Consider the following 20,838-nt stretch of genomic DNA (forward strand, 5'->3'; position numbering starts at 1 on the left):
AATCTTGCACGATACTCCCTCCAAATATTCTACATGATTTTCTCATAACAAAATACGTAAACGCAATTCGCTCGTGTTAAATAATAACAAAATACATAAACGCAATTCGTTCATATTAAATAATAAGTATTTAATATTTAATATTTTTATTTTTTTAATAAAAAATATTTATAAGCTATTATATAGGAGCAAAAATTTTATTCCGTGTGCACGACTTCGAATTACCTTGTTATTAGAAAAAAGAAGTCCACCACTCTACGGTTAATTAGTAAAGAATGAAAAATTAAAAAAAAAAAAACGAAAAACGACAAATCACCTGTACTATGACCTGATGATATTTTTTTATTTATTGGATTGTAATTGGTGGCTATGGAAATTTAGCCACCGTTTCTCATTATTTTGTTTCTTTATCACTTCATATACGACTCTACAATTAGACTTTTACCAGTTTTCCAGCAAAAGTTTCTGGAGATAAAAAGGGACTGTGAAAAAAAAAATAATCAAGAAAACATTTTGACCCAAAAAAATTGAACTTTTCAAGAAAATATTTTGATGGGTCATCGTGGATTTTCATCTTCAATGCTAGTCTTCTTAATCTTGATTCTTATTGGGGTTCCAATATCATCATCAGTCCCCTTCATTGTTCTCCATGGTATTGGTTTATGTTTTTTCTTTTTTAACTGTTGATGTGTTTTAATTTAAAAAAACGTTTTTTTTTTTGGATTAATAGGAATTGGAGATCAGTGTTCGCATCGTGGAGTCAAACGATTTACAAAGGAGCTAAGTGAATGGTCAAAATCTGAAGGATATTGCTTGTAATTATTCCTTTCTTAAAAATTGGTTTAGTGGCTGTACTTAATTTAACTATTTGAGATAATCTTATATGGCGTGTAGAACATTTTTGCTAACACTGTATTCACATGTTATAGTTGAGGAAAATAATCAAAATTAATGTTTTAATAGTTTGGTGTTGTGAAGCTTGTACAGTAACAACAATAACATAGCCAGTGTAATCTTACGAGTGGAGTCTTAGGAGGGTAGGTAGGATGTACGAAGTCCTTACCCTTACCTTTGTAGGGTAGAGTGGTTGTTTTTGGTAGACGCTTGGCTCAAAGTTGTGAAGTTTGTATAGAATAATAATTGTTTGTGGTATAGTGTCAAATATATCTGGATGTCCCATATGGGAAGAGCTTTTTGTTTAACTTGGGATGGAGAGAGTAGTTCGTTTGCATAAATGTGACTGTTGGTATGACTTTAGTTAGTTGTGTTAGTGTTTGTTTGATACAGCTTAAGCATTTTGATGATGATTATTCATCTAAGTGTTTGAACAAGATTTTCGATAAGTGACTTGCTTAAGGAAACAGCTTATAAAATGCAATTGATAATGATTATTCTTCTGATTAGTTGAATAAGCTTTCCTTTCAATACTTGATGTTGATATGCTTTATCTGTGCCGAAGGTCTATATGAAACAAGCTCTCTACCTTCATAAGTTGGGGGTACGGCTGCATACACAGCACCCTCTTGAGACCCCACTTGTGGGATTACACTGGCTATGTTAATGTTATTTGAATAAGCTTTTCAATAAGAGACTCGCATAAGGAAACAACTGATAAAATGTTACCTATGATAATTGATCAATGCCCACTCTATTTATCATTAGTTGTGTCATGAGATAGCTTGTAATATACTAGCAGTCATCACTTTTAGCTAGCCATTATTATTCTGAAACAGAGAAGTTTATCTTTCCTATCAGAGTTTAAATCAGTTCTGGATTGTGGTAGTTCTTTTAAATGGTGTTCAATTGATCACATTATTTTCACTTATCGGAAAAGATTGATGCCTGATTAAAGCTGCATGATAATCAGCAAAGTGGATAGGAAGTTTCCTCAAAGGCATCCCTAGCCCTTCCCTGCCCCCTCCGCCTGCCAAAAGAAAAAGTAAAATGAAAGAAATAAAAAGACTTGGGATGTTTCTAGTTAATTTATATTTGTTTTCAATATTATTAATAATATTTGGTTTGTTTGTCCGTTAAGCCAAAGTTGAGATAGGTTTGGTACGGAGGTATTATGTCACCATGGCTTGTTATTCATCAAAAGAGATCTTAAACCGATTTGAACTGTACTTGCTGAATCCATGCTATTTCCATACCCAGTTTTAGTTGATATGCTTTTGTTTTATGGACCATATCCTGCAAAATTACCTATTTGTTTTATATCCACATACCACTGCTTAATTTTTTTGGCGTGGTTATGTAACTTATCTTGCTTTATACTTTGAACTCTACTCTCTAGGGAAATTGGAAATGGATCATGGGACTCCTGGTTTATGACCTTAGAGGATCAGGTAATGACTCTCATTAAAATCTAAATGCTAGTAGTTGTCTTGGGCAAAAAAGTTTTCAGAGCCTAGTTCTGATCTGTCCTTTTTCATGTGCAGGCTGATGTAGTGTGTAGCAAGGTGATGGAGCTCTGTCAATTAATTGTTTTGTTGTGGCTAATCTCTCGTATTATTCGTTTTGTTCGCTGACGAAAACAAACTTCCGGGTACAGGTTAAGAAAATGAAAGAACTCCAAGATGGTTACAACATAGTTGGTCTATCACAGGTTATTTAAAGAAACTAGATCTTGTAAATTTGTGCACTACTTTATTGGTCTATCTTTCCATCACTTAGTACCATATTTGTATGTCGATCAGAGCGTTATTAGCTCTATATTTTTACACTTCTTAGCTTCAATTTGAATAAATTAAGGGGATCAGGTCCCAAGCTTAAAAATATGTGAGAACTCAATCTGAACCAAATATATATATATATATATATATATATATATATATATATATATATATATATATATATATATATATATATATATATATTATGACAAATCAAAATCATCCTTAAGTAATCCCATTTGGATTTATTTTATCCATATAATCTGTAGGTGACCAATATGATCCTTAAGACTGCAAGTGACCAAACTGACCTAGCTCATAGCAAATATCTGAAACTAATAGCTTTTGAATTATGCAAGACACATGGTATCATAACAGTACCGTTCACTTGGAAAGTAAATGCATATTATGTAATGTAATATTTTGGATTCAATTGGTTTATGGTTGCATGGACAGCATATTCACTATTCATCTGCTTATATTACAGGGTAACCTAATAGGCCGAGCTGTTGTGGAATACTGTGAGGGAGGACCACAGGTAGGGGAAAAAAGCTTAAAGCAGGATTTCACTGAATTGCATGCAAATTGATATGCATCTGATAAAGATGACTTCCGATTTTATTTGCTTCTTGAAGTCGAAGTCAGATCTTTCTTAGTCTAGTCATTTCAAGTTTTCAACCCAGCTCTTACTACATATGTGGATGTGCATCTCTGTGTGATATATGTTAGCCACTGTATTAGTTTAAATCAGCCTATGAACCATGGAATTATCTTCAATATGAAGAACTGTGGGAACAAAGACCCTTTGGGCTCACTTGTCAAATTTAATAATGTTCATTGAAAATTTGCGCTAGAAGTAGCAGGTATCCAGTTGAATAGTCGAGGTGCTCAAAAGTTGGCCCAAACACCACTGTCATAAAAAATATTCTTTGGAAAAAACAAAGAATTTTAGGCTCAAAGCTCCACAGAATCTTAGTTTTCCAGTTCCCCTTTTATTTCTCAATCCTACCAAGGTTTTTTGGTAGATTATCAACACATTCAGAACAATATCTCTTCACATGTCCTTCTCTAAAACAACAGCCCACGTAGCACTTCAATGCTCTCCACCATCACTATAAGTCATTCTTCTGAATTTGCTGCCAACCATCACTTCTGGAAACAATTCTTAATTTGTTGCCTGATGAATTTCTTTTCGTGTTTGGAGAAATTCCAGTACATACGTTGCTCAGAGTCAGAAATTTGATCCAGTCTTTTTTTCGATACCTAACATGCCATTAGCCTGTCATCCCATCAACCTGTAATGTGCCATTGTGCCTCATTGATTAAAAAGATATATACTAATGGGTTTATTAGTTAAATGGGCTACCTCCTAATTAGGTCACTCTTTTGGGTTGGGCTCTGCTATTTAGTCTATAACACAACCTCTAATTGTTGGTTAAGTAAAGGTTCCCTACTCGTGTGATGGGAAATGCATATGGACAGTGAAGAAAAAAAGACGCCGAGGAACACTAGTAGTCTTCATCTACCTGTTTACCATAGTTGGTGGAATGAATTGATATATTGTATCGACTCCCCAAAGGGATGAGAGGGTCAAATGTGTAGCTTTCCAACCTTTTAATCTGCATTCTCTCTGGAATTTATGTTGAGTAGGAAGTTTTGGATTTAGGTTTTCCAAAGAAGGAAATAGGACAAATCCAGGAGATAAACGTTTAATTTCTTAGTGTGCACTTGGCTTTTCTTTATATTATTGATTCCATATGTTACTGTTGTCGTCTGTCTAGTCCTTATGTTAGCTGTACTTGAGAAATTTCAATAATAAATATTTGTGCTCGTTGCCACGACAGGTTAAGAATTTGATTTCCTTAGGAGGACCTCATGCTGGCACTGCCTCAGTTCCTCTCTGTGGTGTAAGTGTTTGTATATTTTGTACCATCATTTGCTATTTATCCTTCAATAAGACAAGTTTATTTGGTAATTTTTCGGTGCTGGATCAGACAATTATGTAAGGCTTCTTTCTGGTTATCTTCTTACTGTTGCTGGCATTGTTCTTTGAGCTAGCACTGTTCTTTCGTGAGGTCCTCTTTCTTCTTACTTTGGGAAAAGTCAATAGTAGCATCCTAGACTGTGTTCTAGCTTCTTGATGATGATTATTGAGGGGAAAATACGACCAAAATATGCTTTAGCAGGGGGTGACAAAGTTGACCACCAAATCATGTAAATTCCCCTTGATGTGTTTTTGCATTGTTGTTGATCTCATTATTCATTTTGCAGTCTGGCATTTTTTGCATAATTGCTGATAATTTAATCAAGTCAGAGATATACTCTGATTTTGTCCAGGTATTTCGAGGTTCTGATTTTGTTTTATTTACCGAGGGATGTTCGACAGGCTTCCTTGAAATAATAAATAATTAAATTGCAGGCTCACTTGGCTCCTAGTGGGTATCTCAAGCTTCCAAATGTAAGTGGCATTATCACTGCATTCCCCACTAGTGGCTTCACATTAGCTTCTTCTCTGCATTTTGTGGGAGTGGAGTATAAAATCAATTTCATAAGTTTGCTTCTTCTCTGCATTTCAATGGAAGTGGACTGTGTAAATTCATATTCAAATATGCATAAAGACTTGTGGCAGTAAAAAGATCACAACTTTGATAAGGGACAAAGCTGATTACTTCAAAATTTATAACGCTCATCCTATCTGTTCTAGATGTCTTGTTCTCTGTTTCTCTATTTTATAACACGTATTGTTTGAAGAGAAAGAAGTGATTGCATGTAAGTTCATCGAAGGATAGAGAGGAGTTAACAAGTGGTTGTATGTAAGTTCATCGAAGGATACAGAGGAGTTAACTGCATCGGTTGTGGTTTGAATGGATAAGGGATAGGAGTGAATGGGATTCATAGGGAAGGTAGAAACTTCATATGTGCTTTTATCAGAAGAAAACTGTATATACGATTCCTCTGCATTTTCTATGTTCTTGGTTGTGCTCTCTGTGTGTGATTAAGACGTAGTGATAGAGAGATGGAGTGGGGAGGACTACTTGTGAATAGGTGCTTTTGACTATCTGTATGCACATGTGCTGGTATAGTCTTCTCCAGGAAACAGCAGTTGGTAATGTGGGAGTCAAGGTAATTAAAGGAGGGTGAGGTAGCTAGTGGCTGCTGCCTTTTCGGACTCTAGGTAGGTTGTGGATGAAGCAAAGACAAGGGAAATGAATATTAGAATCATTAATTAACTAATTCTTGTTTGTTTTATTTTGTGATTTCCATTTCATTTAAAATGTATTTATACTTCTTAAGTGAAATCAAAGAATAGTGCAGTTTGATGTAGAAAGATATGCTAAAAGAAGGTGATGGCACTGCCACTGTGAGTGCCACAAAAATATCAAGTTCTGAGTGTTAAAAACTAGGGTATCAAAAGTAAATTAATCTGCTTTTCCTTCTTTAAAAGTTGAAACTTCGTATGACTATTTTTTCTCCTAGAGACATTTTATCCGTAAAGGGGTAGGTAGGTGCAAATTTATTTACCAATCTTTCAGGTTTGGAAGCTTAACTTGTATTTCTCTCTTCACAGAATATTCCTGGGTACATGAAAAGCTGCCGGTTTCTCCCAAAGCTTAACAATGAAATCCCCAGTCATAGAAATTCCACATATAAGAAACGGTTCAGCAGCTTGGAGAATCTTGTCCTTATCATGGTTTGTCAGTCCTGCCATTGCATTCTATTTTTCTTTTAGTTTGTGTCAAATGACCACAAGTTGCAGCAGCTATGGTTACATCACACTCTTCTTTCCTGTGTTCTTTTGCTTTCTTATTCACAGTTTGAACATGATACTGTTTTGATACCAAAGGAGACTTCATGGTTTGGATACTATCCAGATGGGGCCTTTGAACCTATTTTGCCAGCACAGAAGGTATGATGTGGAATCTAGTTAAGAGAAATGTTCAATTTATATTATTTTTGCTGCCATTTCAGCAAACAAGACACCCTCTCAATTTTTTTTTCATATGTATGATATCCAAGAAGAACCAAATGCTTGCATTGTGTATCTGTATATATAACACTTCCTTGACAAATGCACTATTTTCATACTGAATTTCCTGTTCCTTCCTCAACAAGTTCAAATGAGTTGTCAATATCCTTCATTCCACGAAAGAGCGAGACCTTTTCCTTGTTGACGATGTTCTTCACCAGTACTGTTTTCGCTGTGGTTTGACATGCTTCAGAGAAAAATGTTAATATGAAACCAAATGTATGGGTTACTTAAATGTTCCAATGATGGCAACATATCTACTTCTGGATTACACCGCCACCTCCTTGCTTCTCACTGTTCTCCCAAGTCTTCAACATAAACACTATCACCTTACTTGGTATACTTGCGTCGTATTCTGACAATTACATACCTCCAACCTGCAATTAGTCATATCAGTAACCATGCCTGTATCATTTATCATTGAAAGGGGATTAAATCTCCCTCTTATCCAATCCAAAAACATTGTTTTCACCTGTGATCAGTTTCTTTGTTCACTCTCCCTCTCCCACTCTCCTCCTCTCGTATTCTTTACCTCCACTATCCTGCAATAGTACCAAGGATACTGCAAATACCATAATCTACCGTTGCTTACTTGTTCTAGTTTGTAGGATCGTATTCTGTGACCATTGAGAATTGGATAAGTATGTCTTGTGTTTCTGAACAGACTATATAGGTAGAAGAAAACTTACTATGTAGAGATCGTGTTTGCTACTTTTTCTTTTCTACTTATAATTAATGTCAAAACCAGGGGGGTGAGGGCGTTGAAGTGTTTTTACAATTGCCATCAATGTGTTTAGCAAAGAGTTTCATTGGATTGGATTCTGTGCAATTAGGTAGACGTGAACCAGGCCAAGCTTTAAGATCTAGTTAATCTTGGCTCAACCTGAATATGCTATGCATGGCTTTGACTTTGAGATTCAGCTTCATTGATACTTAAAATATGTTTTATTGTGATTCCAGAACAAATATGGAAAGCTCGAGATCAATATGTTAATAATTCAAAGATAAAAAATTTCATGACCTTTCTTCTCCTCTATATTGTTTTAATCAAGTCTTTCTTCCATTTATGTCTTGCATTTGCATATTTTACACTAAATGCAAGTAAACCACTTGAAGCTACCAGAGAGAACATTAACTTATTCAAGTAGGCTCTATTAGACGTACAAAAACCTCACTGTTTCAATTCAACATGTATCAAACTAGAGTCAATTCATTGATTTTGATCTAGAGCTAGGCCTTTATAGGTTCAATCATGTTGGCAGGGCAGCGTCAGTCCAAGGAGTTGCCTCTAGAGTTTCTATTCTGTAATATTAGACATCCTGTTTTCTTTATGTTTTAATGATTAACGGAAATAATTGGTTCAACTTCCTGATGGAGTCTGCTCTTGTGTTTCTTGCTAATCAACTGTGACCAAGTGTTTCATCTCTCCTGCACCCCATTCTTTTTCCCATAGTTCTATCCATACATTTTACCCTGTACCACATGATCCTATTAGTTAAGCACATTTCAGGTTCGCGAAAACTATGCTTGACAATATTTGAAAAGATACTTTGTTTTCCTGTACATTTGTGCTTCAAGTTCAACCAAGTGAGATTTTTCCTTTTGCTTGGCAGACTCAGCTGTATACTGAGGATTGGATCGGTTTGAAAACCTTGGACGATGCTGGGAAGGTGAAATATGTCAAAGTAGCCGGGAATCACCTCCAAATTTCTTCCAGAGATATGAAAAAGCATGTTGTTCCATACTTGGCAGGGAATGCATCAACAGACGGGAGCTTCTCAAACGTGCAACGCATGGTGGCATTACATGATTTGCAAGACGATGCATCAAGTGTTTTTACTTTTGAAGGTTCATCATCTTATAAATGGCCTGAACCTGTCAATACCTTCTTCGCGGAACTACTTGGCTTGACCATAGATCAACGGTCTATTGACGCTTGATTTGGTTGTTTGATAGTAGATGACCACGATATACAACTTCATTGAAATATATTATGGCTTGGCTTTGATTGGAAGCTTTATGTTGTCTTGTTGACTCTGTATGTGCCAAAATATTCAAACTCTTGCAAAAAAGATGTACTAATATCAGATAGCGTTGTTAGCAACTATGCTGCCTAGTTTAATATCGAAAAAGGATATGTTTTTAACGATAACAACATTATAATTTTATAGGTTATAATTATTTCTATGTTCATACCATATTGACATGCATCAACAGGTCACACAACCTAGTTTAATATCGAAAAAGGATATGTTTTTAACGATAACAATATTATAATTTTATAGGTGGAATCTGAAAAGGATATAATGTATACATAATCTTACTTCATAAGTAAATGTTACAAAGATAGAGAAACTCTTTCCAATAGACCTCCGTAAAAAAAAATGCACATATATGACATCAAACGTTTTTGTTCTTTTTTTTTAATCTTGATTTGCAAAAAAGAAGGAAAAAATATAAACGTGATGACAAAAAAAAAAGTTTATCCTTAATAATTAGATATGATTACTATATATAAGGTAAAAATCAAGTAGATTAATGGAAAACGAAAATTGCCAAATCAAACTCATCCAAAAATATAAAATTGAAACAATTATAAAAACAAATAAAGTAAATTTCAAATGTTTTATTTATACACTATAGTACTATATATATCCAGCTTAAAAGAACCAAAAACTTTCGCCGCACATTTTCTCCATTAAAAGCTTTAAATAAAATTTCAAATGGCTTATTTATGCTCACAAAATTTCATCTTTATCATTTTAATCTTCTGTTCCATATGTTTTTCTTCTTCTATTCCTTTCATAGTATTGCATGGTAATCTTTATTTGTATATATATTGTCATTTTTGTAACTACGTGTTTTTCTTACGTCGATTATCATTTTATTTTGTTGTTAACAATTACTAGCTATTATTTTGTTATTATGTTATTTCATACTGCTTTAGATTATTTTTTCTTGTGTCGAGAGTTTATTAGAAATAATTTTTCTACCTTTGATATAAAATTAAGATTTGAATATACTATATTCTCTCGAAAACACACTTCGTGAAATATACTAAATATGTTATTGTCGTTTGAAAAACGATTTTTTTTTGGTTGATTGCAGGACTAGGAGAGTCTTGCAACGATGCAGGAAGTACATTTTACACGTCACAACTCAGTCTCTTGTCAAAATCCAATGGTTACTGTTTGTACGTTTTTCAATTTTTTTTTCCATATTTGTAACATATTATTTTGTAATAGTATAGTCTCTTATTTTTCAAAAAAGTCTATTAATATTTATTGTTTTGTATTTTGTTACTTTTGCTTTTATGTTTTTCTTTTTTGTAATTCTATTTCGAAAACTTTTCTTTTGAATTTAGTATGTATCAAAAACTACCTTTTTACCTCGCACAGTTAGAGATGATTACACGAAATGTGTTTATTATTATTTTTATTCTTTTTCCAAAATAGTCCTCTTCTCATGCATGAAATTAACCAATAGTCTAAAATCCAAATTTTCACAACTACTCCAAATTCATTATAATTGTCCGTATATATAAGTTAAATTTTCGTAACTATAATTATTTATTGACATATATGATAATTACTTTATATATTTTCGTATATTACTATTGTTTTTACTAGTATGATTTATGAATGTTTGGATTTTTTTTTTCTTTTTTTGGCAGAGAAATTGGAGATGGAGTGTATAGTTCTTACTATATGCCTCTAGAAAATCAGGTAACAATTGATTAAAAAAAAAGTAGTGATTCTCATTATTTTGATTGGATTATTAATTGCATATATTAAAATTCTTGTGAATTGTAATCTGTGCCTTTCTCTTTTTTGGCCCATGCTGTACTTGTAGGTTCAAATTGCTTGTGAAAAGGTATTGAACATCCACTGGATTATCTTCTTTTAGTTAATAAAATAATGCTCCGGTTCAGTAATAATTGTTCTCTATATTAAAAATAAGTGTATAATAATATTTATTTAATTTACTTTTTTTTTGACTATTCCACATTTTTAAAGCATTAAATTTAATAAAGTCGAAGAATAATATTACTCCTATATTATTTATTATTTCATAAGAGTTGTGTCAAGTTAATAGTGGACAATTAATGTTGGCGGAGAAATAAAAAAATTAAATAAACAGAGAAATATATGGAGAAATCTGAATGTGAATTGAATTACAGGTGAAGGGAATGGAGGAACTTCAACAAGGTTACAATATAGTTGGTCTTTCACAGGTAAATTCATCTATAATCATAAATTTGTCTCCCTTATGATAATTCTGGTGTTCGTGCTAATTTTCGTGCATCTTTATTAATTTTACGATATATTTATTTTTTATAATTAGTATTGATTGATGTCAAGTACTTTGTCCATCAAGATTAGAACTAATAGGAAGAATCATTCAGTATTTATATTTGCACTGAAATTTAAATCTAAGACCTCATAACTCTCGATCACTTTTTTTATTTAAAAATAAATAAATAAAGATATGTTAATCTATATTTTATTTATATATTCATGTTTTTTTTTTTCCAGGGAAATATGGTAGCTAGAGGACTTATAGAGTTTTGTGATGAAGCACCTCGAGTAAGAATTTTATTAATATACTTATCTTATTATTTACATTATTTATTTTATCATTTTTTTTATTATTATTTTTTGTAACTAAAATTGTGCCACAGGTCAATAACTTTATCTCAATTGGTGGACCTAATGCTGGCATTGCTTATGCTCCTGCTTGCACTGTATGTAATTTTGTTACAATATTAATATCTATATCAGATTAATATGATTTTTCGATATGAATATAGATTTAATTGGGTATTAAATTTCTTTTACAAACAAATAAAAAAGAACAATAATCATATAACTCTATGATATGTAATTTTGTTACAACATTAATATTAATCATAATTAGAGATTTTAAATTAAAATCTTGAATATAATTTTCTGATATGTATATAGACTTGATCGAGTATCAATTTTTCTTTTTCAAACAAATAATGATAAAGAAAACAATAATCGCATGTATCGCTTAAAAATACTAACTAGCAAAAATATTTTGTTATTATTAATTGACAGGGTAACCCTTGGTGTGATGGAGCTGGTGGTATTTTTGGAATTGGAATATATTCTGACTATGTTCAAGTATATTTATCTTCAAATGTTACTCTTAATTAATTTACTTTTTATTTTATTATAATGTTTTTTCAACTGATTATTTGCTAACACATCAGTTTTTTTTTAATTAATATGCAAATCTTAGACTCATTATGCTCCTAGTGGCTATATCAAGCTTCCAAATGTGAGTAATTCTTGTTTCTCTTTTTTTTAATTCCTTTTTATTATTATTTAAATTTTAATATTCTTTAAAAAATATTTTCTTTTTTTTTTCTCTCAGGATATTGCTGGATATTTAAGAGGTTGTAGATATTTGCCAAAGCTTAATAATGAAATTCCTAACGCAACTAATCCAATTTATAAGGAACGTTTCACTAGCTTGCAGAACCTTGTTCTTATCATGGTACATTTTACTCTTTTTTTAAATAAAATAAAAATGAAAAATAATTTAAAGATTTACTTACTAAATAATTAGTACTATTTTATTTTTAATATCTTTACAGTTTGAACATGATGGTGTAATAACTCCAAAAGAAAGTTCTTGGTTTGGCTTTTATCAAGATGGAACCAATTCTCAAATTTTGCCACCACAACAGGTAACATTATTTCCCCCCTTAAATTCCAATCGAGGATCTATCAGAAACAACCTCGAGATTATAATTTTAAAAAATAGTAGACAATTTTTTTGACAGACTAATCTTTATCTAGAGGATACATTTGGATTACAAACATTGGATAAAGCTGGAAAAGTGAAGTTCATAAAGTTACCAGGATATCACTTAGTAATGGATATTCAAGAAATGCAACAAAATGTTGTCCCATATTTGATTGATGGAGCACTAAAGAATAAAGCTGATGCTCAAGTGGTACATTGATTTTTTTTCAAAAAAAATCTTCTTGTGTTCAAATGGAAAATAAAAAGAACTACTACTAAATAATTGATTATTGAGTTGTTTCACATTTTGGGTTCTAGCTGAGTGAATTAACAGACATATACTCAAACTTCTCATTTGCAACTTTGAGAAGTATATGGCATATTTCGTATTTACATAGAGAACGACGAACGTCGTCGAGGTTTTTTGGTAGAGAAAGCTGAAAAAGTAGACACCTTAGCTTATAGCATCTTTACATATACAGAGGAAATATATGTACAACTTATTAACTTAAGAAAACACATGTATATCTACAGTGAAACTTTCCAGCTGCTTGCTCTCTGGAGTCAGCTTCTGATTCGGAATCTTCTGGTCGGTGTGACAATGTAACCACATACAGGAGAGTCTTGCTAAGGCTGCCCCACCAGCAACTCGAACCCTGTAAATCAAATTCAAATCAGCCCAGAGCTCAGATCCAGCCACCCTAGAGTCGAGGCTTGAATTATATCCATCTAGATCTGTTTCGGTTATCACAACTACAGCACCATCATCGAAGGCTAGCAAATTCCGTCTGGAGAAGATTGAGCTCCGTGGGATCAAACTAGTCAAGGGGGTAGAACTGTATGACTTTTTCACCATGAGATGGTAAAAATCCTGGACAGCCTGATAATCAGTGGGGAAATAGAATCAGCAACAATAGCCAAAAAAATAAAAACCAAGTCAACTGGAGTATCTACCATCAATCTCATTTAAGGAGAAAAATAATGCATATTAGAGAAAAAGGATATAAATATGAGGTAAATCTCGAGACACCTGTCGTTGTGTAGAGGCCAAAAGCACCCTTGGACGAATTGACTTCACATAGTTATATGCATCATTTGGTGTCATCTGCTTGTACTTAACCTACAAAACGAAATAAACTTTAGAAAGAAAATGTATATAGTGATCTTTAAACAATCCATTCAAACAAGTATTAGTTTACCCACCAAGTAGCACAAGACAATGGTCGTGCTACGTCCTCGACCAGCCTTGCAGTGCACATATGTACTTTGTCCATTGGAAGCATTTTCTTCAAAGACAAACAAGAAAATTTTATATAAAGGCTTAACCTACTAGTAAACTCTACTCTGGCAGTACTTTAAGCAATCTCTTGGATATTTCTATAGTTTCTGCCAGGGGGAAAAGGGGTAGAGGTTCAATCTTGATTAGGTAGGAAGGAAAAGGAGAGAATACAAGAGGAAAAGCATAGAAATTTACTAAACCAGGGCTAATTTAATGGAACTTTGTACTTACCCTTATTTGTTTACATAGAAAGCAACAAAACAGAAAACAAGCCATCAAACAAAGGGACAGACACCTCAAAAAGTACTATATCCAAATAGAAGCCAGCAACTTAACAAATGTAGTCCCCCAATCCCATTTTTAAGTGTCATAATCACAATTTAGTGACTCAACAAATATTTGATTGGATCAGTATTTTTGACTTTTACTTAACAATGACATTTGAATTAGTAAAATATTTAACATGGAGTTTAAGGTACTTTTTGTCTTAGTCTCAAAACATAAAATATGATTATCAAACCCATGAATTGGACACTTCAACCCTCAGACTGTCATTTTTGATATGATGGAGACTGCTCATAGTTCCAGAGTTGAAAAAATTAGATGAATCTCAAATGGCAAGTGACTGATGTCGTCACAAAATACCAAAAGCATCCAGGAATTAAGGTCAAGAATGTTGACAAAACGGTAAAATCAACAAACTAATTTAAAAAGGGAGCCAAAAGGCTGGGAAGGTACGCACCGTGGATGAACTCTACTGCTTGACATATATTATTCAGAGATGGGGCAAATAAGTAATCTCTTGTTGGGAGAACCAAATGACGAATACCATGAGCCTGCAAGAAGTAATAGATAACAATAATGTGAAGAAAAAGAAAACTTGATCATGTAAAGGGAGCAAATTTAAATAACAAAGCCATAATTTAAAAGTATTTGAACCAGACAATTAGTTAATAGTGAAAAGTAAAACGTGGGAATTAAGAAGTGAAAGATTTCTCTACTGGGGTAAGGTAGGAAGGAAACGACTACTGTATCCCATATTTATATGATAAATACTAATGGTAATACCATGAAGAAGATCAGAACACAAACAGTACATAAGGTCCTGAAAAGGGTCATTATGGACAGTTGGACCGTTTCATCAAAATATGTTTGGCGATGCACAGCCTCCTCAGCTAGTGCAATGCTACTCAAACATACTTAATTCGTGTATACCAATTTCATAGGGATACAAAAGAAATAAGAGGAAGGAGAAGCTTGGATGAAGCCTGACTTTACATATCTTTCAAATTAGATGAGGATTGACCCACTTAAATTTTAAGTGAAGCATAACAGAAAGATCATGCAAAGTGGTACAGAATAAATAAGGAGAAGGGTCCTGAAGATTAAACTTGAATTATGACTGACTTCCTTTTTTTTTTGGGTATGTGTGGAGGGGGGTTGTTATAGAAAAGGAAAGACTGACCTTATCTTTTGAGTGAAGCATAACAGAAAGAATAAAACAAATATCAGAAGTTCAAGAACTAACCTCATATAAAGATGTCGGAACTAAAGTCTCATATGGCTCATTTAGGGTGACAACACCGGAGACACCAAGCTCCTTTAGCCTTTTCACATCAGATTGGAAAGGGACAGCACCTAATAACACAAACTAAACAGGATATTAAGTCAGTACTACAATCTTGTTATACCATAAAATATTGGAGTGTAAACTACTAACTAACTGTTCACTAAAATAGAATTTGAACGAATGAACATTAATCAACCTATGCAATCTTCCAAGATGATCATGCATACACGCAAACTTAATTTCCAATGTGAAGATAGATGCATATGGAATAACAAGAAATGCATTTCAGCTTATATCATGTGAGTTAAAGATGTAAGAGCACATTCCTTAATATCCCTATAAGCAAGTAACTGGTGGAGAAAGATTGTACGACATTCAAAAAAAATGCAGGAAATGGTGAGAGTAACTAACTTTATAGCAGTGAAAAGAAAAGAAGAGCTGAACAAGTTTACTATTTGTCCATCTTCCTGGATAACTATGCATCCTTTGCCACTTGTCACAGATTAGTGATTACTAATTAGAGGCAAATTTCTTTGAGCAGATCACCACAGAAAAAGTATTAGTTCCCACGTGTCATTATCTAGTCATTCCTAGGACAGACAAGTTTAATCATCTTGCTAATTTGTACAGAGTACTGTATTGATCTTAGTATATTCTTTTTTGTATGATAGAAAAGCATGCCCAGATAGAAATTAAGATTGATATTTCTACAAAATTCAGTTCCACCCATCTTTCTGATAACCATGCATATAGTACTACTATCATTATTCATGATTTAGAAGTTCAGCAAGATGTTATAATAGTTCAACATCAACAATCAAAGTAATCAACTTTAACGAAACTGACATTTCCAAAGCTTTCAGAAAGACCTATCCTGCCTTGAATGTCAATTACTTAGAATCAATGTCTAATATAACTAGTTCAAACTTTACCAGTACATTACATGAGTTAACGTTTGGATATGCAATAGGGATTGCACATTATAAGCAAAAACATTCCAACTTATCTAAACAACTATTGAAACATACTGACATCATTTTCACATTGACATAGATCCATATAAAGACAACAGATACATTAAAGGGGAAACAACAATAACAACAAGGCATTCATTACAAGTTTATACAGTATATCCAGGACAACAAAAAAGTGTCAAAAGCAATCCACGAAAAGGTTATTATACCTCATCAATCCAGTCCCACCAGCGAAACTCTAACTGAATCTTGTTCCTAACAACATTGTAGAGAAGTGTCGGGTAAAACAAGGCCCGAGCCCCAACTCCAACCATCACCCTCCTTACATCCAAAACAACAATAGCATTCTTGCCACTAATACCACTAGAACACAACACCTTAGATGATTTCTCTGCCTTCTCTATCACTCCACCCACCACCACCTCCTCCTTCTCAGTCTCCAACCCTCCTCCCTTCTCTTCCTCTATATACATCATAATACTTGGAAGACCAAAAAAATTATTATATACAACCCACTGATCAAAAACAAGAGGGAAAAACACGATGCAGAACACACTCTCTAAAGAAAATTTACACAACGCACTGATAAACAAAGTGCAAATTCCACAATCTTGCACCTAAAATTTCAAACTAAGAGACGACTCTTCAAAATCAACATACAAACAAACCCACCCTTCTCTCAAAATTAGGCAAATTATCTATGAAACGGATCTGAGTCGCTGAAATTGCAACAAAGGTTCGAACTTTGATCGAAATCAATATAGGGCTTGCAAATTTCGACCATATTAAGAGAAAAAGGTGTCAATCTGACGGCCAAGATCTGGCGGAGACAGCTGAGACCCTCGATTTGCAAAAACAATTGAATCGGAATCGGTAAAAGAGTGGAGATAGCTTGGAATTGACGAACCCTAGACAATACTCTACTTGAGAATTCAGATTGTCCCCTTTGTATATGTGTGCCACGAAATTTCGTACGTTATTATAAATATAAAATTAATTAAAGTAAATTTTGTAGGAGACTGTGACGTGCAAATCCCAAACTACAATTTACGAATCACATTTAAGGCCCTTTTATTTGATTGGATAACCTCGTTGTTATCCCATATCTTATGCTAATAGTGTATTATGTTTGAGATAATTATTTTTATAATTTATGGGCACGTTAGTTAAATATGAAATGTCGCATAAATAAGTTTTTAAATTGAATAAACTTAGGTAACCCATTTTATAGATTTCGAATCCTTTTAGTCTTCCACTTGAGCACTAACTTTTTGATCGCACACCGTACATTGAGAATATTGGGACCCTTATGAGTTGGACTTCACTCCCTGGTCCGGTCATTGACTGATTTTACCAATACAACAAGCACATTGCAATGAGCTCGATTGAAAAGGCATGTGAGGCATTCAAGCTAGGACGCAGATGAAGCAATGTACTAAACCATTAGTTGGTGAAGAAGCCTATGTCCGATGGTTCTCCTGCTACATATTGGTATCAAACAGAAAGTTCAGAGAGTTTCAAAGAACTAATTTTGAAATAAGAGAACATTGATCCAATAATATCCATTGTTCAAATCCTGAATACTAGACTAAGGTTCTTGCTTTTTCAATAGATGCAAACAATACTTGAAGCAGAAAATCTTTTAAAAGATCATCAAGTGACAGGTAATAGAATTATATCTGAAAAACGAAGCAGCAAATTTGTGTTTAACACTATTATCAGGTAAGAAGAGTAATATCATACACAAATGTAATGAGGAAAACTATAGGTAATAGCCAGCAGCACATCTGATTATTGCAAATGAGAACATTCATGCTTGAATGTCATCAAATTTTGTAAGTGAGAGACAATACTTACCCAGAACTCATATTACATAAGAGTCAACTACTGACTGTTCAAGCAGTAACACGGGCTAAACGAAAAAAGTGTACACAAAGAGATATTTTTCCCTTAACTATTGAAATCCCATTTCCCTCTTTTCCTTCTTATCAGATTCAAAAACTCTTCCTCTTGACATTCATTCCCCTGCAGCAACACAGAGTGATTCTGGTGAAAAATCATTGGTTTTTTCGTAAACTCTTTAGACTGTTCCACTTCCGAAGCACAGTTCAAAGTCCCAGTAAAATTTATATAGTAGGGAAAAGTTCAATTCTGTATATACGGCTTGACAGAAAGCACCAAACCAAGAAATGAACAATGTGAGGACTAATATAGAGGAATATAAGGGAAGAACAAGCACTAAACCCGCTCATGCATAGTCTCAACAACCAACAGAATAAGAAGGATGACCAAGCTTTGTGCACATAGTACCAACATTTATTTGATTGCACAAACTGAAGAAGAATTCAATTATGTGGAATATTCCATATAACTGACGAGGGCACTCTTTTGGTGCACAAGTAGGATCAATGTATTAATGGTAATCGCAACATTCATCAGCTCTTAACGTTACCAATACTTGAAGCTAAATCTTCTTTCCCACAACGTCTAAGACATTCAATTACATTCTTAACAGGACCTTTGAGCTGAATTCTTTTCTCTACCATCAGATGAGCAAGATTAGCAGCTTCCGCAAGATGATTTGCATCGCATAGTCCAGCCATAAGAACAGAATAAATATCAGAATCTATAGATGATACACTTGCAGACTGCTCAATCAAGTGATATCCATCAAGTATCCGATTTTGCTGACAAAGCCATCGTATTATTGTGCTTGAGGTGTAGCTATCAGGCTTTAGGCCACCAGTCAACATTCTCCTAAAAAACATTTCTGCGTCCTCGACTTTTCCAATCCGAAACAACGATAAAACTAAAGAGCTATAGCAAGAACCATATGAAATTCCACTCTTAGCTACTCTGTCAATAACTTTATGAGCTTCCTCCACATGCCCCTCTTTGCAAAGACCGTGAATCAAAGTAGAGATAAGTACCCTATTTGGTTTACACCCAAAATCCATCATTTGGTCCAAAATACTTAATGCCTCAATTGACTGACATTTCTCAACAAAATTTTGAACCACGGTAGTATATGTAACGACGTTAGGCTTACACTGCCCACCATCTTTTTCCATTTCTCTCAATAACTCAAGTGCCCTTTCCAAACTCCCGAACCTACAAATCCCATCAAGAAGAGCTGAATAGGTAACCGTATTTGGTATACATCCATGTTCCCTCATAGCTTTGGTTAATCCACAAGCTTCTTCCAACCTACCCACCTCAGACAACCCCTTAATCATCACAACATAGGTGATCATATCAGGATGAACATCAATCAGGTCCATCTCTCTCATCAAACCCATTGCTTCATCCATATCTCCCTTCTCACATAATAATCGAATAACTACATTATACATAGTCGTATCCGGGCGACAATTCAACTCTTTCATTTTCCTCAACACCCACAATCCCAAGATTGCATCTTTTCCCTCTCTACACAAATTCAACACAACTTTAAACATCTTAGCACTTGTGACATATTTATGCATCCTATAAGCCTCAATTATATCTCGAATAATTTGCGGCTTACGATCCACTCCAAGCAGTTTATAAGCTCTACTGTACATGTAGCTACTATGTCTATAGCTGGATTGAAAACCAGCCCAAATGAAGAATCTCAGACACATTTGGGGATCATCAACAGCGCATTTCTCTAATACTTCATCAACACATCGAGCATCTAGCTTAGACCTAACTGAGCTCAATGTTCTCTCCATACCCGATACATTTTTATTTTTCAGCAAATGACTTAAGTATTCTCCAGCTGATGATGAAGAAGTGCTGAGTAAATGTACCAATTTGAGTGAAAAAATTGGTTTATTGAGTGATTTAGTATCGGCGAATAGGCGAGAAATTGATGGAAGAAACATAATTTTTCTCATAAGAAAATGAATTCTAGATATGCTGTATTTTGAACTGCGAGAAAATTGAAATATATGGAATGATAGAGCAATAGAAATGAAGACTGGAACCTGTAACTTGTTTTTTCGCCGGAGAAAGAGGCACCGATGGGAAAGACGCCGGCAACTGCCGCACTTGGGAAGAGATTGGGGAGGCGTAAGTTAGCTTAATGGACGGGCCGAAGAAAATAATATGGGCCATATTTGGGCCCAAATATTCCATTTCAGCTAGATTTGGGCTTGTGAGTACAACCGGGGCCTCTAATGGATCGAATCTGATCATTCGAAATTGTTTGTAATTGGTATTATTAAAAAAAAGAAATATTTCAGAAATAGCAAACATAATAAGGCTTTATAGCTATAGTTTCGATAATTACGCTCCATAGTTATAATTTTGTTTGCTATGAAAGTTGCGGCTGTATATTTCTGTCATTTGTACATTTCGCTTGTGAATATACAAATAGGATAAGTATATACAGATTATGTATTTATATATTTAGGAATTTTCAGGAACTCTTTATATATTTCGCTTGTCAATATACAAATAGGATAATTTATTATGAATTTTTTTTAAATCTTATATAAATATTTAGGATAAACAACTAAACATATTATGCATGAAAGATTATAATTAAAGACAATTTT

General features: G+C 33.7%; 4 protein-coding genes across 4 annotated transcripts; 2 read left to right on the plus strand and 2 right to left on the minus strand.

Annotated features, from left to right (window-relative positions):
- The first annotated feature begins 361 nt into the window (after window positions 1-361).
- On the plus strand, window positions 362-8,854 carry LOC101264960 (uncharacterized). The gene is made up of 12 exons (XM_004245747.5): window positions 362-652; window positions 731-815; window positions 2,294-2,345; window positions 2,439-2,459; window positions 2,552-2,605; window positions 3,160-3,210; window positions 4,517-4,579; window positions 4,944-5,009; window positions 5,092-5,130; window positions 6,241-6,363; window positions 6,487-6,579; window positions 8,313-8,854. The coding sequence occupies exons 1-12, from the start codon at window positions 553-555 to the stop codon at window positions 8,637-8,639; spliced, it is 1,074 nt and encodes a 357-aa protein (XP_004245795.2). The 5' UTR covers window positions 362-552; the 3' UTR covers window positions 8,640-8,854.
- A 293-nt stretch (window positions 8,855-9,147) lies between these two features.
- LOC101253613 (uncharacterized) lies at window positions 9,148-13,183 on the plus strand. Its single transcript, XM_069288597.1, has 12 exons — window positions 9,148-9,516; window positions 9,808-9,892; window positions 10,373-10,424; window positions 10,552-10,572; window positions 10,880-10,933; window positions 11,235-11,285; window positions 11,381-11,443; window positions 11,781-11,846; window positions 11,965-12,003; window positions 12,100-12,222; window positions 12,323-12,415; window positions 12,512-13,183. Exons 1-12 carry the CDS (start codon window positions 9,423-9,425, stop codon window positions 12,692-12,694), a joined length of 924 nt encoding a protein of 307 aa, XP_069144698.1. The 5' UTR covers window positions 9,148-9,422; the 3' UTR covers window positions 12,695-13,183.
- On the minus strand, window positions 12,735-17,451 carry LOC101265264 (phosphatidylglycerophosphate phosphatase PTPMT2-like). Its single transcript, XM_004245748.5, has 6 exons — window positions 16,507-17,451; window positions 15,282-15,404; window positions 14,496-14,589; window positions 13,678-13,760; window positions 13,505-13,594; window positions 12,735-13,354 (listed from the first exon to the last, which is right to left on the minus strand). Exons 1-6 carry the CDS (start codon window positions 16,771-16,773, stop codon window positions 12,983-12,985), a joined length of 1,029 nt encoding a protein of 342 aa, XP_004245796.1. The 5' UTR covers window positions 16,774-17,451; the 3' UTR covers window positions 12,735-12,982.
- A 637-nt stretch (window positions 17,452-18,088) lies between these two features.
- LOC101264355 (pentatricopeptide repeat-containing protein At5g47360) lies at window positions 18,089-20,396 on the minus strand. The gene has a single exon (XM_004245745.5). It carries the CDS (start codon window positions 20,173-20,175, stop codon window positions 18,733-18,735), a length of 1,443 nt encoding a protein of 480 aa, XP_004245793.1. The 5' UTR covers window positions 20,176-20,396; the 3' UTR covers window positions 18,089-18,732.
- Window positions 20,397-20,838: the final 442 nt, after the last annotated feature.

Source organism: Solanum lycopersicum, chromosome 8 (assembly GCF_036512215.1).
Source record: "Solanum lycopersicum chromosome 8, SLM_r2.1".
In the NCBI taxonomy this organism is placed as follows: Eukaryota; Viridiplantae; Streptophyta; class Magnoliopsida; order Solanales; family Solanaceae; genus Solanum; species Solanum lycopersicum.

Coding starts and splice junctions, on each gene's coding strand:
- LOC101264960 (XM_004245747.5), top strand. CDS start 553: ATGGGTCATCGTGGATTTTCATCTTCAATGCTAGTCTTCTTAATCTTG. Junction 2,346..2,438: donor TTATGACCTTAGAGGATCAG/GTAATGACTCTC, acceptor TTTCATGTGCAG/GCTGATGTAGTGTGTAGCAA. Junction 6,364..6,486: donor AGAATCTTGTCCTTATCATG/GTTTGTCAGTCC, acceptor TCTTATTCACAG/TTTGAACATGATACTGTTTT.
- LOC101253613 (XM_069288597.1), top strand. CDS start 9,423: ATGGCTTATTTATGCTCACAAAATTTCATCTTTATCATTTTAATCTTC. Junction 10,425..10,551: donor ATATGCCTCTAGAAAATCAG/GTAACAATTGAT, acceptor CTGTACTTGTAG/GTTCAAATTGCTTGTGAAAA. Junction 10,573..10,879: donor TTCAAATTGCTTGTGAAAAG/GTATTGAACATC, acceptor ATTGAATTACAG/GTGAAGGGAATGGAGGAACT.
- LOC101265264 (XM_004245748.5), bottom strand. CDS start 16,773: ATGATGTATATAGAGGAAGAGAAGGGAGGAGGGTTGGAGACTGAGAAG. Junction 14,590..15,281: donor TTCCGACATCTTTATATGAG/GTTAGTTCTTGA, acceptor TACTTCTTGCAG/GCTCATGGTATTCGTCATTT. Junction 13,595..13,677: donor CCATTGTCTTGTGCTACTTG/GTGGGTAAACTA, acceptor TTCGTTTTGTAG/GTTAAGTACAAGCAGATGAC.
- LOC101264355 (XM_004245745.5), bottom strand. CDS start 20,175: ATGAGAAAAATTATGTTTCTTCCATCAATTTCTCGCCTATTCGCCGAT.